General features: G+C 40.4%; 1 protein-coding gene across 1 annotated transcript in view; it reads left to right on the plus strand.

The window, feature by feature from the left end:
* The first annotated feature begins 5,807 nt into the window (after positions 1-5,807).
* si:dkey-192l18.9 (F-box/LRR-repeat protein 7) overlaps positions 5,808-13,222 on the plus strand; it is a 53,240-nt gene continuing 45,825 nt past the window's right edge. Inside the window, exon 1 of the mRNA XM_061921651.1 lies at positions 5,808-6,193. Within this exon, the coding sequence (XP_061777635.1) occupies positions 6,157-6,193 (37 nt within the window). The 5' untranslated portion in view covers positions 5,808-6,156. The remainder of the gene's footprint in view (positions 6,194-13,222) is intronic.

A 13,222-nucleotide genomic window follows, 5' to 3' on the forward strand; every position in this document is an offset into this window, starting at 1 on the left:
GATCACACCGCTGGCGTCTGCTCCGTAGACGGCCCCCGCTGCTACTAGACTCTTTACTTTGGATCAGAGCGGTCAAGCGAACATGGTTCCTGACCACTTGTCAACCGGCAGGTTTCGGTGGAGTTTGCGCCGTCCTTGTATCTGCCGTGACTTCCCTCAGACACTGGCCTCAAGACACCTGTGGACACACCCCTCCGACTATCAGGTACTATTTAATCTCACTAAAACACTAGCAACACAATAGAAAGATAAGGGATTTCCCAGAGTTATCCTAGTAAATGTGTCTAAAAATATCTGAATCCGTCCCAATGCAATCGCCTTTTTTTTTTAAAAACTTTATTTATTTTTTCTACTCGATTACAGTTGTTACAAAATGTGGCTGCTAGACCTTTGACAACAACAAGAAAGTTTGATCATATTACGCCTTAACTGGCTCACCTGCACTGGCTTCCTGTGCACTTAAGATGTGACTTTAAGGTTTTACTACTTACGTATAAAATACTACACGGTCTAGCTCCATCCTATCTTGCTGATTGTATTGTACCATATGTCATGGCAAGAAATCTACGTTCAAAGGACTCCGGCTTATTAGTGATTCCTAAAGCCCAACAAAAAGTCTGCGGGCTATAAAGCGTTTTCCGTTCAGGCTCCAGTACTCTGGAATGCCCTCCCGGTAACAGTTCGAGATGCTACCTCAGTAGAAGCATTTAAGTCTCACCTTAAAACGCATTTGTATACTTTTTTAGACCAGTTGATATGCCGCTTCTTTTCTTTTTCTCATATGTACCCCCCTCCCTTGTGGAGGGGGTCCGGTCTGATGACCATGGATGAAGAACTGGCTGTTCAGTGTCGGGACCCAGGATGGACCGCTCGCTTGTGTATCGGTTGGGGACATCTCTACGATGCTGATCCGACTCCACTTGGGATGGTTTTCTGGGGATGGGACTGTCTTGGATCCGCTTTGAACTGAACTCTCGCGGCTGTGTTGGAGCCACTATGGATTGAACTTTCACAGTATCATGTTAGACTCGTTCGACATCCATTGCTTTCGGTCCCCTAGAGGGGGGAGGGGGGTTGCCCACATTTGAGGTCCTCTCCAAGGTTTTCATAGTCATCATTGTCACTGGCGTCCCATTGGGTGTGGGTTTTCCTTGCCCTTATGTGGGTTCTTCCGAGGATGTCGTAGTGGTTTGTGCAGTCCTTTGAGACATTTGTAATTTAGGGCTATATAAATAAACATTGATTGATTGAGTCCTTCGCTATCAATATCATCATCCACAAATCTTTCATCCTCGCTCAAATTAATGGGGAAATTTCGTTTTCTCGGTCCGAATAGCTCTTGCTGCTGGAGGCTCCCATTACAAACAATGTGAGGACGTGAGGAGCCCTCACCCTTGTGACGTCATCGTCTGCGACTTCCGGTAAAGGCAAGGCTTTTTTATCAGCACCAAAAGTTGCGAACTTTATCGTGGATGTTCTCTACTAAATCCTTTCAGCAAAAATATGGCGATGTGGCGAAATGATCAAGTATGATGCATAGATTGCACCTGCTATCCCGGTTTAAATAAGAAAATCTCATTTCAGTAGGCCTTTAAAGTGTCAGTGCCCATTTTAAAGCAAAACAATTCAATTTTTTGGCCAAGGATATAAGTTAAATACTGAACATATTTAAAATGTGAACAATAATATTCTCTTAGCTCCCTCTTGTCCCCACAAGTTCCCCCTCTGTCTTCATTTTTTTCCCTCTTTCTTTCCCCTCCTACTCCGGCCCGGCTGCACCAAATAATAATATAATTCCATTTAAATAAAGTGAAAAACAGATAACACAACAAGAAAAGTATCCCATACTTCTCTTTTGTAAGGTTAATTTGTACAGCTGACATGGGCATCTGGGAAACACATTGGAACGGGTTAGTGCATGTGCCTCACAATACAAAGGTCCTGAGTAGTCCTGAGTTCAATCCCAGGTTCGGGATCTTTCTGTGTGGAGTTTGCATGTCCTCTCCGTGACTGTGTGGGTTCCCTCCGAGTACTCCGGCTTCCTCCCACTTCCAAAGGTTGATTGGCAACACTAAGTTGGCCCAAGTGTGTGAATGTTGCCTGTCTATCTGTGTTGGCCCTGCGATGAGATGGCGACTTGTCCAGGGTGTACACCGTCTTTCGCCCGAATGCAGCTGAGATAGGCTCCAGCACCCCCTGCAACTTCAAAAGGGACAAACGGTAAAAAATGGATCAAAGGATATGGGCATCTACATCAACAACATGATTTGCCTGAGGAGCTGGACAGGACCAAAAAAAAAGTGATAAGCGTGTGTCTCAGAATGTTTACAATTTTACCATCAAATATTAAATAATTAAAATAATTATGTGAGGCAATATTTTTGAAGCAACAAAAGTAATCAATCAATCAATCAATGTTTATTTATATAGCCCCAAATCACAAATGTCTCAAAGGACTGCACAAATCATTACGACTACGACATCCTCGGAAGAACCCACAAAAGGGCAAGGAAAACTCACATCCAGTGGGACGCCAGGGACAATGCTGACTATGAGAAACCTTGGAGAGGACCTCACATGTGGGCAACCCCTAACATGATACTGTGAAAGTTCAATCCATAGTGGCTCCAACACAGCCGCGAGAGTTCAGTTCTAAGCGGATCCAAGACAGCAGCGAGAGTCCCGTCCACAGGAAACCATCCCAAGCGGAGGCGGATCAGCAGCGAAGAGATGTCCCCAACCAATACACAGGCGAGCGGTCCATCCTGGGTCCCCGACTCTGGACAGCCAGTACTTCATCCATGGTCATCGGACCGGACGCCCTCCACAAGGGTGGGGGGTGACATAGGAGAAAAAGAAAAGAAGCGGCAGATCAACTGGTCTAAAAAGGAGGTCTATTTAAAGGCTAGAGTATACAGATGAGTTTTAAGGTGAGACTTAAATGGTTCTACCGAGGTAGCATCTCGAACTGTTACTGGGAGGGCATTCCAGAGTACTGGAGCCCGAACGGAAAACGCTCTATAGCCCGCAGACTTTTTTTGGGCTCTAGGAATCACTAATAAGCCGGAGTCTTTTGAACGCAGATTTCTTGCCGGGACATATGGTACAATACAATCGGCAAGATAGGCTGGAGCTAGACCGTGTAGTATTTTATACGTAAGTAGTAAAACCTTAAAGTCACATCTCATGTGCACAGGAAGCCAGTGCAGGTGAGCCAGTATAGGCGTAATATGATCAAACTTTCTTGTTCTTGTCAAAAGTCTAGCAGCCGCATTTTGTACCAACTGTAATCTTTTAATGCTAGACATGGGGAGACCCAAAAATAATACGTTACAGTAATCGAGACGTAACAAACGCATGGATAATGATCTCAGCGTCTTTAGTGGACAAAAGGGAGCAAATTTTAGCGATATTACGGAGATGAAAGAAGGCCGTTTTAGTAACGCTTTTAATGTGTGACTCAAAGGAGAGAGTTGGGTCGAAGATAATACCCAGATTTTTTACCAAGTCACCTTGTTTTATTATTTGGTTGTCAAATGCTAAAGTTGTATTATTAAATAGAGGTCGGTGTCTAGCAGGACCGATAATCAGCATTTCCGTTTTTTTGGCGTTAAGTTGCAAAAAATTAGCGGACATCCATTGTTTAATTTCATTAAGACACGCTTCCAACTGACTACAATCCGGCGTGTTGGTCAGCTATAGGGGCATGTAGAGTTGGGTGTCATCAGCATAACAGTGAAAGCTAATACCGTATTTGCGTATGACGTCACCCAGGGGCAGCATGTAGATGCTGAAGAGTGCAGGGCCAAGGACCGAACCCTGGGGAACTCCACACGTTACCTTAACATAGTCTGAGGTCATACTGTTATGGGAGACGCACTGCACCCTGTCAGTAAGATAAGAGTTAAACCAAGACAGGGCTGAGTCTGACATACCAATTCGTGTTTTGATACGCTCTAATAAAATATTATGATTGACGGTATCGAAAGCAGCGCTAAGATCGAGGAGCAGCAACATAGATGACGCATCAGAATCCATCGTTAGCAATAGATCATTAGTCAATTTTGCGAGGGCTGTCTCAGTAGAATGATTTGCCCTGAAACCGGATTGAAAGGTTTCACATAGATTGTTAAACGCTAGGTGTTCATTTAGCTGCTCTGCAACAATTTTTTCGAGGATTTTCGAAATAAAGGGAAGGTGAGACACCGGTCGGTAGTTTACCATGAGGTCAGGATCGTGGTTAGGTCTTTTAAGGAGAGGATGAGTAAACAAATACAATAGCTATTTTTGTCTCTTGTTAAAATCTTTGTTTTTCCCCACATTAGCCTTAATTGTGTTCTAATACAGTGGTTCTCAACCTTTTTTCAGTGATGTACCCCATGTGAACATGTTTTTAATTCAAGTACCCCCTAATCAGATCAAAGCATTTTTGGTTGAAAAAAAGAGATCAAGTAGTAAAATACAACCCTATGTCATCAGTTTCTGATTTATTAAATTGTATAACAGTGCAAAAGTATTTCTCATTTGTAGTGGTCTTGAACTATTTGGGAAAAAATATATCAAAAATAACTAAACACTTGTTGAAAAATAAAAAAGTGATTCAAGTATAAATAAATACTTCTACACATAGAAGTAATCATCAACTTAATCTTTGGGGATTGTAATAGAGAACCATCTGGATTCATGAACTTAATTCAATTTTTTTCTTAACAAAAAAAGAAATCTTTAACATCAATATTTATGGAACATGTCCACAAAAAATCTAGCTGTCAACACTGAATATTGCATTGTTGTATTTTTTCCACAGTTTATGAACTTACATTCATATTTTGTTGAAGTATTATTCAATAAATATACTTATAAATAATTTTTGAATTATTGCTGTTTTTACAATATTAAAAAAAAAAAATCTCAGGTACCCCTTGGCATACCTTCAAGTACCCCCTGGGGTACGCGTACCCCCATTTGAGAACCACTGTTCTAATATTTACCATGAATTGATTAACGTGGACCCCGACTTAAACAAGTTGAAAAACTTACTCAGGAGTTACCATTTAGTGGTCAATTGTACGGAATATTTACTGAACTTTCCAATCTAATAACAGTTTCAATCAATCAATCTATATGCTGTACTTAGTCACACTAAGTACAGCATATAGATTGATTGATTGTTATTCCCTGAGTTCATCAACTTGGGACGGCGTGGCGCATTGGAAGAGTGGCCTTGCGCAACCTGAGGGTCCTTGGTTCAATCCCCACCTAGTACCAACCTCGTCACGTCCGTTGTGTCCTGAGCAAGACACTTCACCCTTGCTCCTGATGGGGGATGGTTAGCGCCTTGCATTGCAGCTCCCTCCATCAGTGTGTGAATGTGTGTGTGAATGTGGAAGTAGTGTCAAAGTGCTTTGAGTACCTTGAAGGTAGAAAAGCGCTATACAAGTACAACCCATTTAACTATATAAAAAAATATTTGTGAAAATAACACGAGACTCGATCTGATACCCAGCTGCTGGTATCGACGAAATCGGCATTTGGATCGAACCACTCCCCATGACTGCACAGTTGATTTATCCGTTTTAAATTATAGACACATTTCCCCCCAGCACGGCGCCATCTGTAGGATTTGTCGTGACACTGCACGTAACCCCAATCTATTTCGATCGCTTTGAAACGCAAACGAGCACTTTGCGCCGCAGCGGGCTTCTTGTAATTATGATGTTCCTCTATTGTTTCAAAAGAAAACTACTGCTTTTTTTTTTTTTTTTTTGCTTTCTCTTTTAGTGCTGCGGTCTCTTTAAATCCAGAAGAGCAGCAGCAAGTTTCTCTTCTCCTCGCGTCCCGCAGCAGCGCATTTTATTATTCAGGCAGTCCAACAGCTGCAGCGCACCTCCACTATACTTTGTGCTGCCGACTTTTATTCTGGAAGTGCGGGCATACGGAAGAAAGAGGGATAAGAGCATAAATTAAGATGTAGAAGAAGAACAATAAACCAGGATGTAAATGTCTTGAAGAAGTGAGTCCTCCTCGCGTCCACATCTGGATTAACTATTTGGACTCTCGCTTCTGCTTCGGATTTGGACTCCTTTCTTTCTTTCTTTTTTTTTTTTTTGCTCCTTTTTTGGGTCGAGTTTCGTGCTCGACTATGTGTCGGTTCAAATGGGAGCAAACAACGGAAAACTGTATGGAAGTGAGGGTGAGTGTTGCCGATTATAACCATTTTTTTTCTTTTTTTTTAATCAACACTCACTGCCTGACAAATACTTTTTATCAAGTTATCTTGCTACCATTTAAAAAATAAAAAATAAATCTTAAATGAGTCACTTAGAAATCTTAACGTTTTCTTTTTGACAGGAATTACCGTATTTCCTTGAATTGCCGCCTGGGCGCTAATTAATTTAAAACCTCTTCTCACTCCGGCACTTACCAAAGGCATGCGGTAAAAGTAAGCATGCGCTATTATTTTAAAACCTCTTCTCCGTCACTTACCAAAGGCATGCAGTAAAAATTTGAGTGTGATGTAAACTTGGACTTTAAATCCTACTGAATAGCTCTTAATCTTCTTCCCTTTATGCGATTTCAAATTGCCGGCATTGAAATCAGCCTCCTCCATTTTGAAAATGATGACAGGGGAAGTGTCAGTCGTGATGTCACGAGTTTGACCAGGCGGTAATACTAAGCAAGCGCTAATTATTTTGCAAAGCGAGTTTGACCCGGCAGTAATTCAAGGCAGGCGCATACTATAGGCCCTGCGGCAATTCAAGATAATACGGTATACCACTTTTTTTTTTTTTTTTTTTTTTATCAACACACTGCCTGACAAATACTTTTTCTCAAGTTCTCTTGCTACCATTTAAAAAGAATACATCTTAAATGAGTCACTTAGAAATCTTAACATTATCTTTTCGGCAGAAATTATCTCTGAGATTGATCAAAAAGGCACGCTAGAAGCCACATGTGACAGCTTTCCCTGCTTCCACAGACGTGCTATGCATTCTAAAGTCCATCCATCCATCCATTTTCTACTCCTTATTCCCTTTGGGGTCGCGAGGGGCGCTGGTGCCCATCTCAGCTACAATCGGGCGGAAGGCGGAGTACACCCTAGACAAGTCGCCATCTCATCGCAGATTCTAAAGTCCAACTGGGTTATGTTTTTAATGTACAAACCCTGTTTCCATATGAGTTTGGAATTTGTGTTAGATGTAAATATAAACTGAATACAATGATTTGCAAATAATTTACAACCCATATTCAGTTGAATATGCTACAAAGACAACATATTTGATGTTCAAACTGAATCACATTTTTTTGTTGTTGTTGCAAATAATCATTAACATTAGAATTAGATGCCAGCAACACGTGACAAAGAAGTTGGGAAAGGTGGCAATAAATACTGACAAAGTTGAGGAATGCATCAAACACTTATATGGAACATCCCACAGGTGTGCAGGCTAATTGGGAACAGGTGGGTGCCATGATTGGGTATAAAAGCAGCTTCCATTAAATGCTAAGTAATTCACAAACAAGGATGGGGTGAGGGTCACCACTTTGTAAGCAAACTGTCAAACAGTTTCAGAACAATATTTCTCAACGAGCTATTGCAAGGAATTTAGGGATTTTACTATCTACGGTCCGTAAAATCATCAAAAAGTTCAGAGAATCTGGAGAAATCACTGCACGTAAGTGATGATATTACGGACTTTTGATCCCTCAGGCGGTACCGCATCAAAAATCGACATCAGTGTGTAAAGGATATCATCACATGGGCTCAGGAACACTTCATAAAACCACTGTCAGTAACTACACTTGGTTGCTACACCTGTAAGTCCAAGTTAAAACTCTACTATGCAAAGCCAAACCCATTTATCAACAATATCCTGAAACGCCGCCGGCTTGGCTGGGCCCGAGCTCACCTAAGATTGACTGATGCAAAGTGGAAAAGTGTTCTGTGGTCTGACGAGTCCACATTTCAATTTATATTTGGAAACAGTGGACGTGGTCTCCTCCAGAACAAAGCGGAAAATAACCATTCGGATTGTTATAGGCGCAACGTTCAAAAGCCAGCATCTGTGATGGTATGGGGGTGTATTAGTGCCCAAGGCATGGGTAACTTACACATCTGTGAAGGCACCATTAATACTGAAAGGTCCATACAGGTTTTGGAGCAACATATGTTGTCATCCAAGCAACGTTATCATGGACGCCCCTGCTTAATTCAGCAAGACAAGTGTTACAACAGTGTGGCTTCATTAAAAAAGAGTGCGGGTACTTTCCTGGCCCGCCTGCGGTCGAGACCTGTCTCCCGTCGAAAATGTGTGGCGCATTATGAAGCGTAAAATACGACAGCGGAGACCCCGGACTGTTGAACGACTGAAGCTCTACATAAAACAAGAATGGGAAAGAATTCCACTTTCAAAGCTTCAATCATTAGTTTCCTCAGTTCCCAAACGTTTATTGAGTGTTGTTAGAAGAAAAGGTGATGTAACACAGTGGTGAACATGCCCTTTCCCAACTACTTTGGCACGTGTTGCAGCCATGAAATTCTAAATTAATTATTATTTGCAAAAAAAAATAAAGTTTATGAGTTTGAACAATAAATATATTGTGTTTGTAGTGCATTCAATTGAATATGGGTTGAAAAGGATTTGCAAATCATTGTATTCCGTTTATATTTACATCTAACACAATTTCCCAACTCATGGAAACAGGGTTTGTATTTATTGAATATTACTTCAACAAAATATGAATTTAAGTTCATAAACTGTGAAAAAAAATACAACAATGCAATATTCAGTGTTGACAGCTAGATTTTTTGTGGACATGTTCCATAAATATTGATGTTAAAGATTTATTTTTTTGTGGAGAAATGTTTAGAATTAAGTTCATGGATCCAGATGGATCTCTATTACAATCCCCAAAGATTAAGTTGATGATTACTTCTATGCGTAGAACTCTTTATCTATAATCGAATCACTTGTTAATTTATCAACAAGATTTTAGTTATTTTTATATCTTTTCTTCCAAATAGTTCAAGAAAAAACACTACAAATGAGCAATATTTTGCACTGTTATAGAATTTAATAAATCAGAAACTGATGACACAGTGCTGTATTTTACTTCTTTATCTCTTTTTTTCAACCAAAAATGCTTTGCTCTGATTAGGGGGTACTTGAATTAAAAAAAATGTTCACAGGGGGAAAAAGGTTGAGAACCACTGCCTTAAACTTTTCAATCTGGCCCACTGGACATCCCCAAATATTTTTTTTCCAGATCATTAAGATGGAAAGTGTAGCTGCCATTATGATGACAGTGATGTTTTCTAATGACCGTAATTCTTGAACTATACAAAGTATTTCAATGGTTGGAATCTGCGTTTTTGCTTTATATACGAGTTATTATGGTACTCTAATTAGTTACTACGGTAATCTAAGTCACATTAGCTCAGGTGAGGCACCAAGCAGTGTGGGTGGGGAGCGTTTCCACAGAGTGTTTCCAGAGCGGCCAGCCTGAAATGCGGGTGTCAGGGACAGACGCGGAAGGAGATTTTTACAAAAAAGTTCTAAAGCCTAGTGATGTATCAGATGTATCAGATTGTCGGTGGGAGTTTTTTACCCTTTGCGTTCATATTTCGCCGTTTGTTGCATTTTTGTTGTGTTTCTCTTGATTGTAAAATATGTGGATGGAAAGTGGGTGTGACATTCATATGTTGTCAATATTCAGTGTTTTATCGTTCGTAGTTAATATTGTAAATCCCACATTCTTTATTTTCATGTGCATTTTGGGTGTCTCATTAGTACAAAAGAAAGTAAAATCCCATTCTGTCATAACGTTGTTGGCATTCAATCAGACATTATTGTGAGGTTTTGTATTAGTTTTCCTAAAAATAGATATAAATGCCCCAGACATATTTTTGTCTGTAAATTTGGCCCCCCAGTCAAAATAATTGCCCAGGCCTGGTGTAGCATCATTAAAACCTGCATGAGTTATGTCATAAATGGAGCTACTGCCAGGGCCGTAATTAGGATTTGACAAACACCAAGGTCAAAAATTGATTAGGCAGCACGGTGGAGAGAGGGGTTAGTGCATGTGCCTCACAATACAAAGGGTTCGAACCCCGGGCAGTTTGCATGTTCTCCCCGTGACTGCGTGGGTTCTTTTCGGGTACTCCGGCTACCTCGCACCTCCGAAGACCTGAGGATAGGTTGATTGGCAACGCTAAATTGACCCGAGTGTGTGAATGTTGTCTGTCTATCTGTGCTGGCCCTGCGATGAGGTGGCGACTTGTCCAGGGTGTACCCCGCCTTCCGCCCGAATGCAGCTGAGATAGGTTCCAGCACCGTGACCCAGAAAGGGACAAGCGGTTGAAAATGGATGGATGGATGGAAAAATTTGGTTATCCAAGAGAAGCTTTGAATCCCAGCACCATATGGATAATAATAGCATTTATTGAGGTAATTATCACTTGTTTTATCATCTAATATCTTTGACAATGGGTCCTTTTTATTATTAATATGCTGAAGTTTCGCGGAATACTTTATTTTAACATCTTTGGAACATACGTTTAAAAACCATACCGACTGCTTTTCAAAGCAAGTACTGATGACGCCCACCAAAGGTGGAAAAGTGTCTTCATATTCTAATCAGTTGGCAGCACTGAGGAACAGGGGTTGGTGCATGCGCCTCACAATAAGAAGGTCCTGGGTTCGATCACCGGGCTCTTTTACCAAAAATGATTCCTGGTCTCCCCTCACCTCCCAGGGGGTGAATAAGGGTCAAATGCAGAGGTTAATTTCACCACACCTGGTGTGTGTGTGACAATCATTGGTACTTTAATTTTTTTTTTAAACTTTCTGCGTGGGTTCCCTCTGGTACTCCGGGGATATGTTGATTGGCAACACTCAATTGGCCATAGTGTGTGAATGTGAGTGTGAATGTTGTCTGTCTATCTGTGTTGGCCCTGCGACTTGTCCAGGGTGTACCCCGTCTTCTGCCCGAATGGAACTGAGAGAGGCTACAGCACCCCCGCGACCCGAAAATGGACAATCGGTAGAAAATGGATGGAGGGATGGATTCTAATCAGTGACAGATCAAGATGTGGCCAGGCATACGTTTGGGGTAACATTTTATATGAAGTGCCTTGTCATTCGATAATTTACACTTGAATGTCCTTCTTCATGCAAAAAGGGGACCCCACTCATCGTGAAGCCCGAAGCAGAGCGCGTGTTCTGCACTTGGGGCGAGACAGCACCTGACTGACACGACAACGGTATTATACCGACTCGAGGTGGGGAAAATAATCGATTTTTAGATGCGTCGCAATTCGGACATAGACGGTTATAGAATCGATGAGTAAACGTCAAAATTTGATAATCGGTTTATTTATTGTAAACAAAGTAATGCAGACAGTTCTAAAATGGGATTAAAAGCAAAGAACCACATAAGGCACTTATGTTCCAGTTTTGCACTCATTTTTATTAGTTCAATAAATGTGGGAATTCATTTAACTGTTTCTTATTTCAAACGCGTTTTAGTGAAACGAAAAGGATCAATTTACAGAAATTAAAGCTGCATCAGTAATCCAACTTTAATCAAATCGTAGCACCTGAATCGTAACCGTAATCGAATCGCGAGCTGGCCAAAGATTCCCACTTCAAATACCGACAGCGTTGCACATCAGTTTCATTAGGAGTTACGTCAGTATTATTTATTGTTAATGTGATGTTGACAGCACATTTCGGATCGGATAAAATTTAAAGTAAAAGTGGACCTCATTGCGTTACGTTGTTGAAGTCGTTGCGAGCTGTGCATGACCAAAGATCGTATATTGTGAGATGATGATGTACACTGTGCTACACAAAGTACATTTGCAGTCAGTCATATCATTTTCTTCTTGTCACTTAAAAAAATACAGAGGACATGACCTTGGTGTCCTCATTGGTAGTTACAGTAGTCCATTTTAAGGCATAAGTGATAATAACACCTAGTTATTGCACTTTAATGCAACTTGTCCAGACTTCCCTTTGTCAAAACCTTCATTAGCACCAACTTGTGCGCTGAAAATATTCAATTAATGCAGTTTGCTCGGTTAAAATGGATAATTAACCTGACACGTTGGATTGATTTTTCAACTTTTAAAGTCCAACTGGGATGTTTTTAGTGTTTAAATAAATGCAAATCCAATACAGCTGCAACATCCATGGTTTAAAACCCACACAATGAACATAAGTGTTCCATAAATGCAGCTACAGTAATCCATTTTTGTCCCTGTAAGTAAGGTATGTAAGGCAGAATCTGTTAATAAGACTAATTATTGCACTTTAATGTAATTTTTCCAGCTGTAAAAAGACTTCCCTAAGTCAAAACTTTAATTAGCAACACCTTTAATGCATACATCATTCAATTTATGCCGTTTTGCCAGAAAAATATACCTTAAATCTCACATGTTTGACTGTTTTCCTGCGTTAATGTGTTTTCATAATTGCAAATCCAGCATAGGAGCAACTATAAGATTTAAAACCTACATAAAGAACATATGTGTGTCATAAATGGACCGATGGCAGTCCATTAAGGTACAATAAAGCCTAACTATTTCACTTGAATGTAACTTTTTGGCTCTCAAAAGAACTCTCTAAGTCAAAAAGTTAATTAGCACCAACATTTATGCAGAAAATATTCAATTTATGCTGTTTGCTCCATTAAAATTAATAAAAAAATGCTCACTATCTCACTAGTTTGACTGCTTTTTGTTTTTACTTTTAAAAGTCCAATTGGGTTATGTTCTGGTGTTTTAATAAATGAAAATCCAATATCACAGCAAAATTTAATATTTAAAGCCTACACAATGAACATAAGTGTGTCCCTTAAAGTACATTCTGCTACAATGATATTAATTGTTGCACTTTAATGTATTTTTTTCAGCTCTAAAAAGACCACCCTAAGTCAAAAACCTTACTACTTCCATCCATCCATCCATTTTTTCTACCGCTTATTCCCTTTCGGGGTCCCGGGGGGCGCTGGCGCCTATCTCAGCTACAATCGGACGGAAGGCAGGGTACACCCTGGACAAGTCGCCATCTCATCGCAGGTCCAACACAGATAGACAGACAACATTCACACTCACACTTCTGTGAAAAAAATATTCCATTAATGCTGTTTGCTCCATTAAAATGGATCAAAAACGCACCCCATTTCACATTTTTGACTGCTTTTCCTACTTTAAGATATC

Source organism: Nerophis ophidion, linkage group LG15 (genome assembly GCF_033978795.1).
Source record: "Nerophis ophidion isolate RoL-2023_Sa linkage group LG15, RoL_Noph_v1.0, whole genome shotgun sequence".
Classification (NCBI taxonomy): domain Eukaryota; kingdom Metazoa; phylum Chordata; class Actinopteri; order Syngnathiformes; family Syngnathidae; genus Nerophis; species Nerophis ophidion.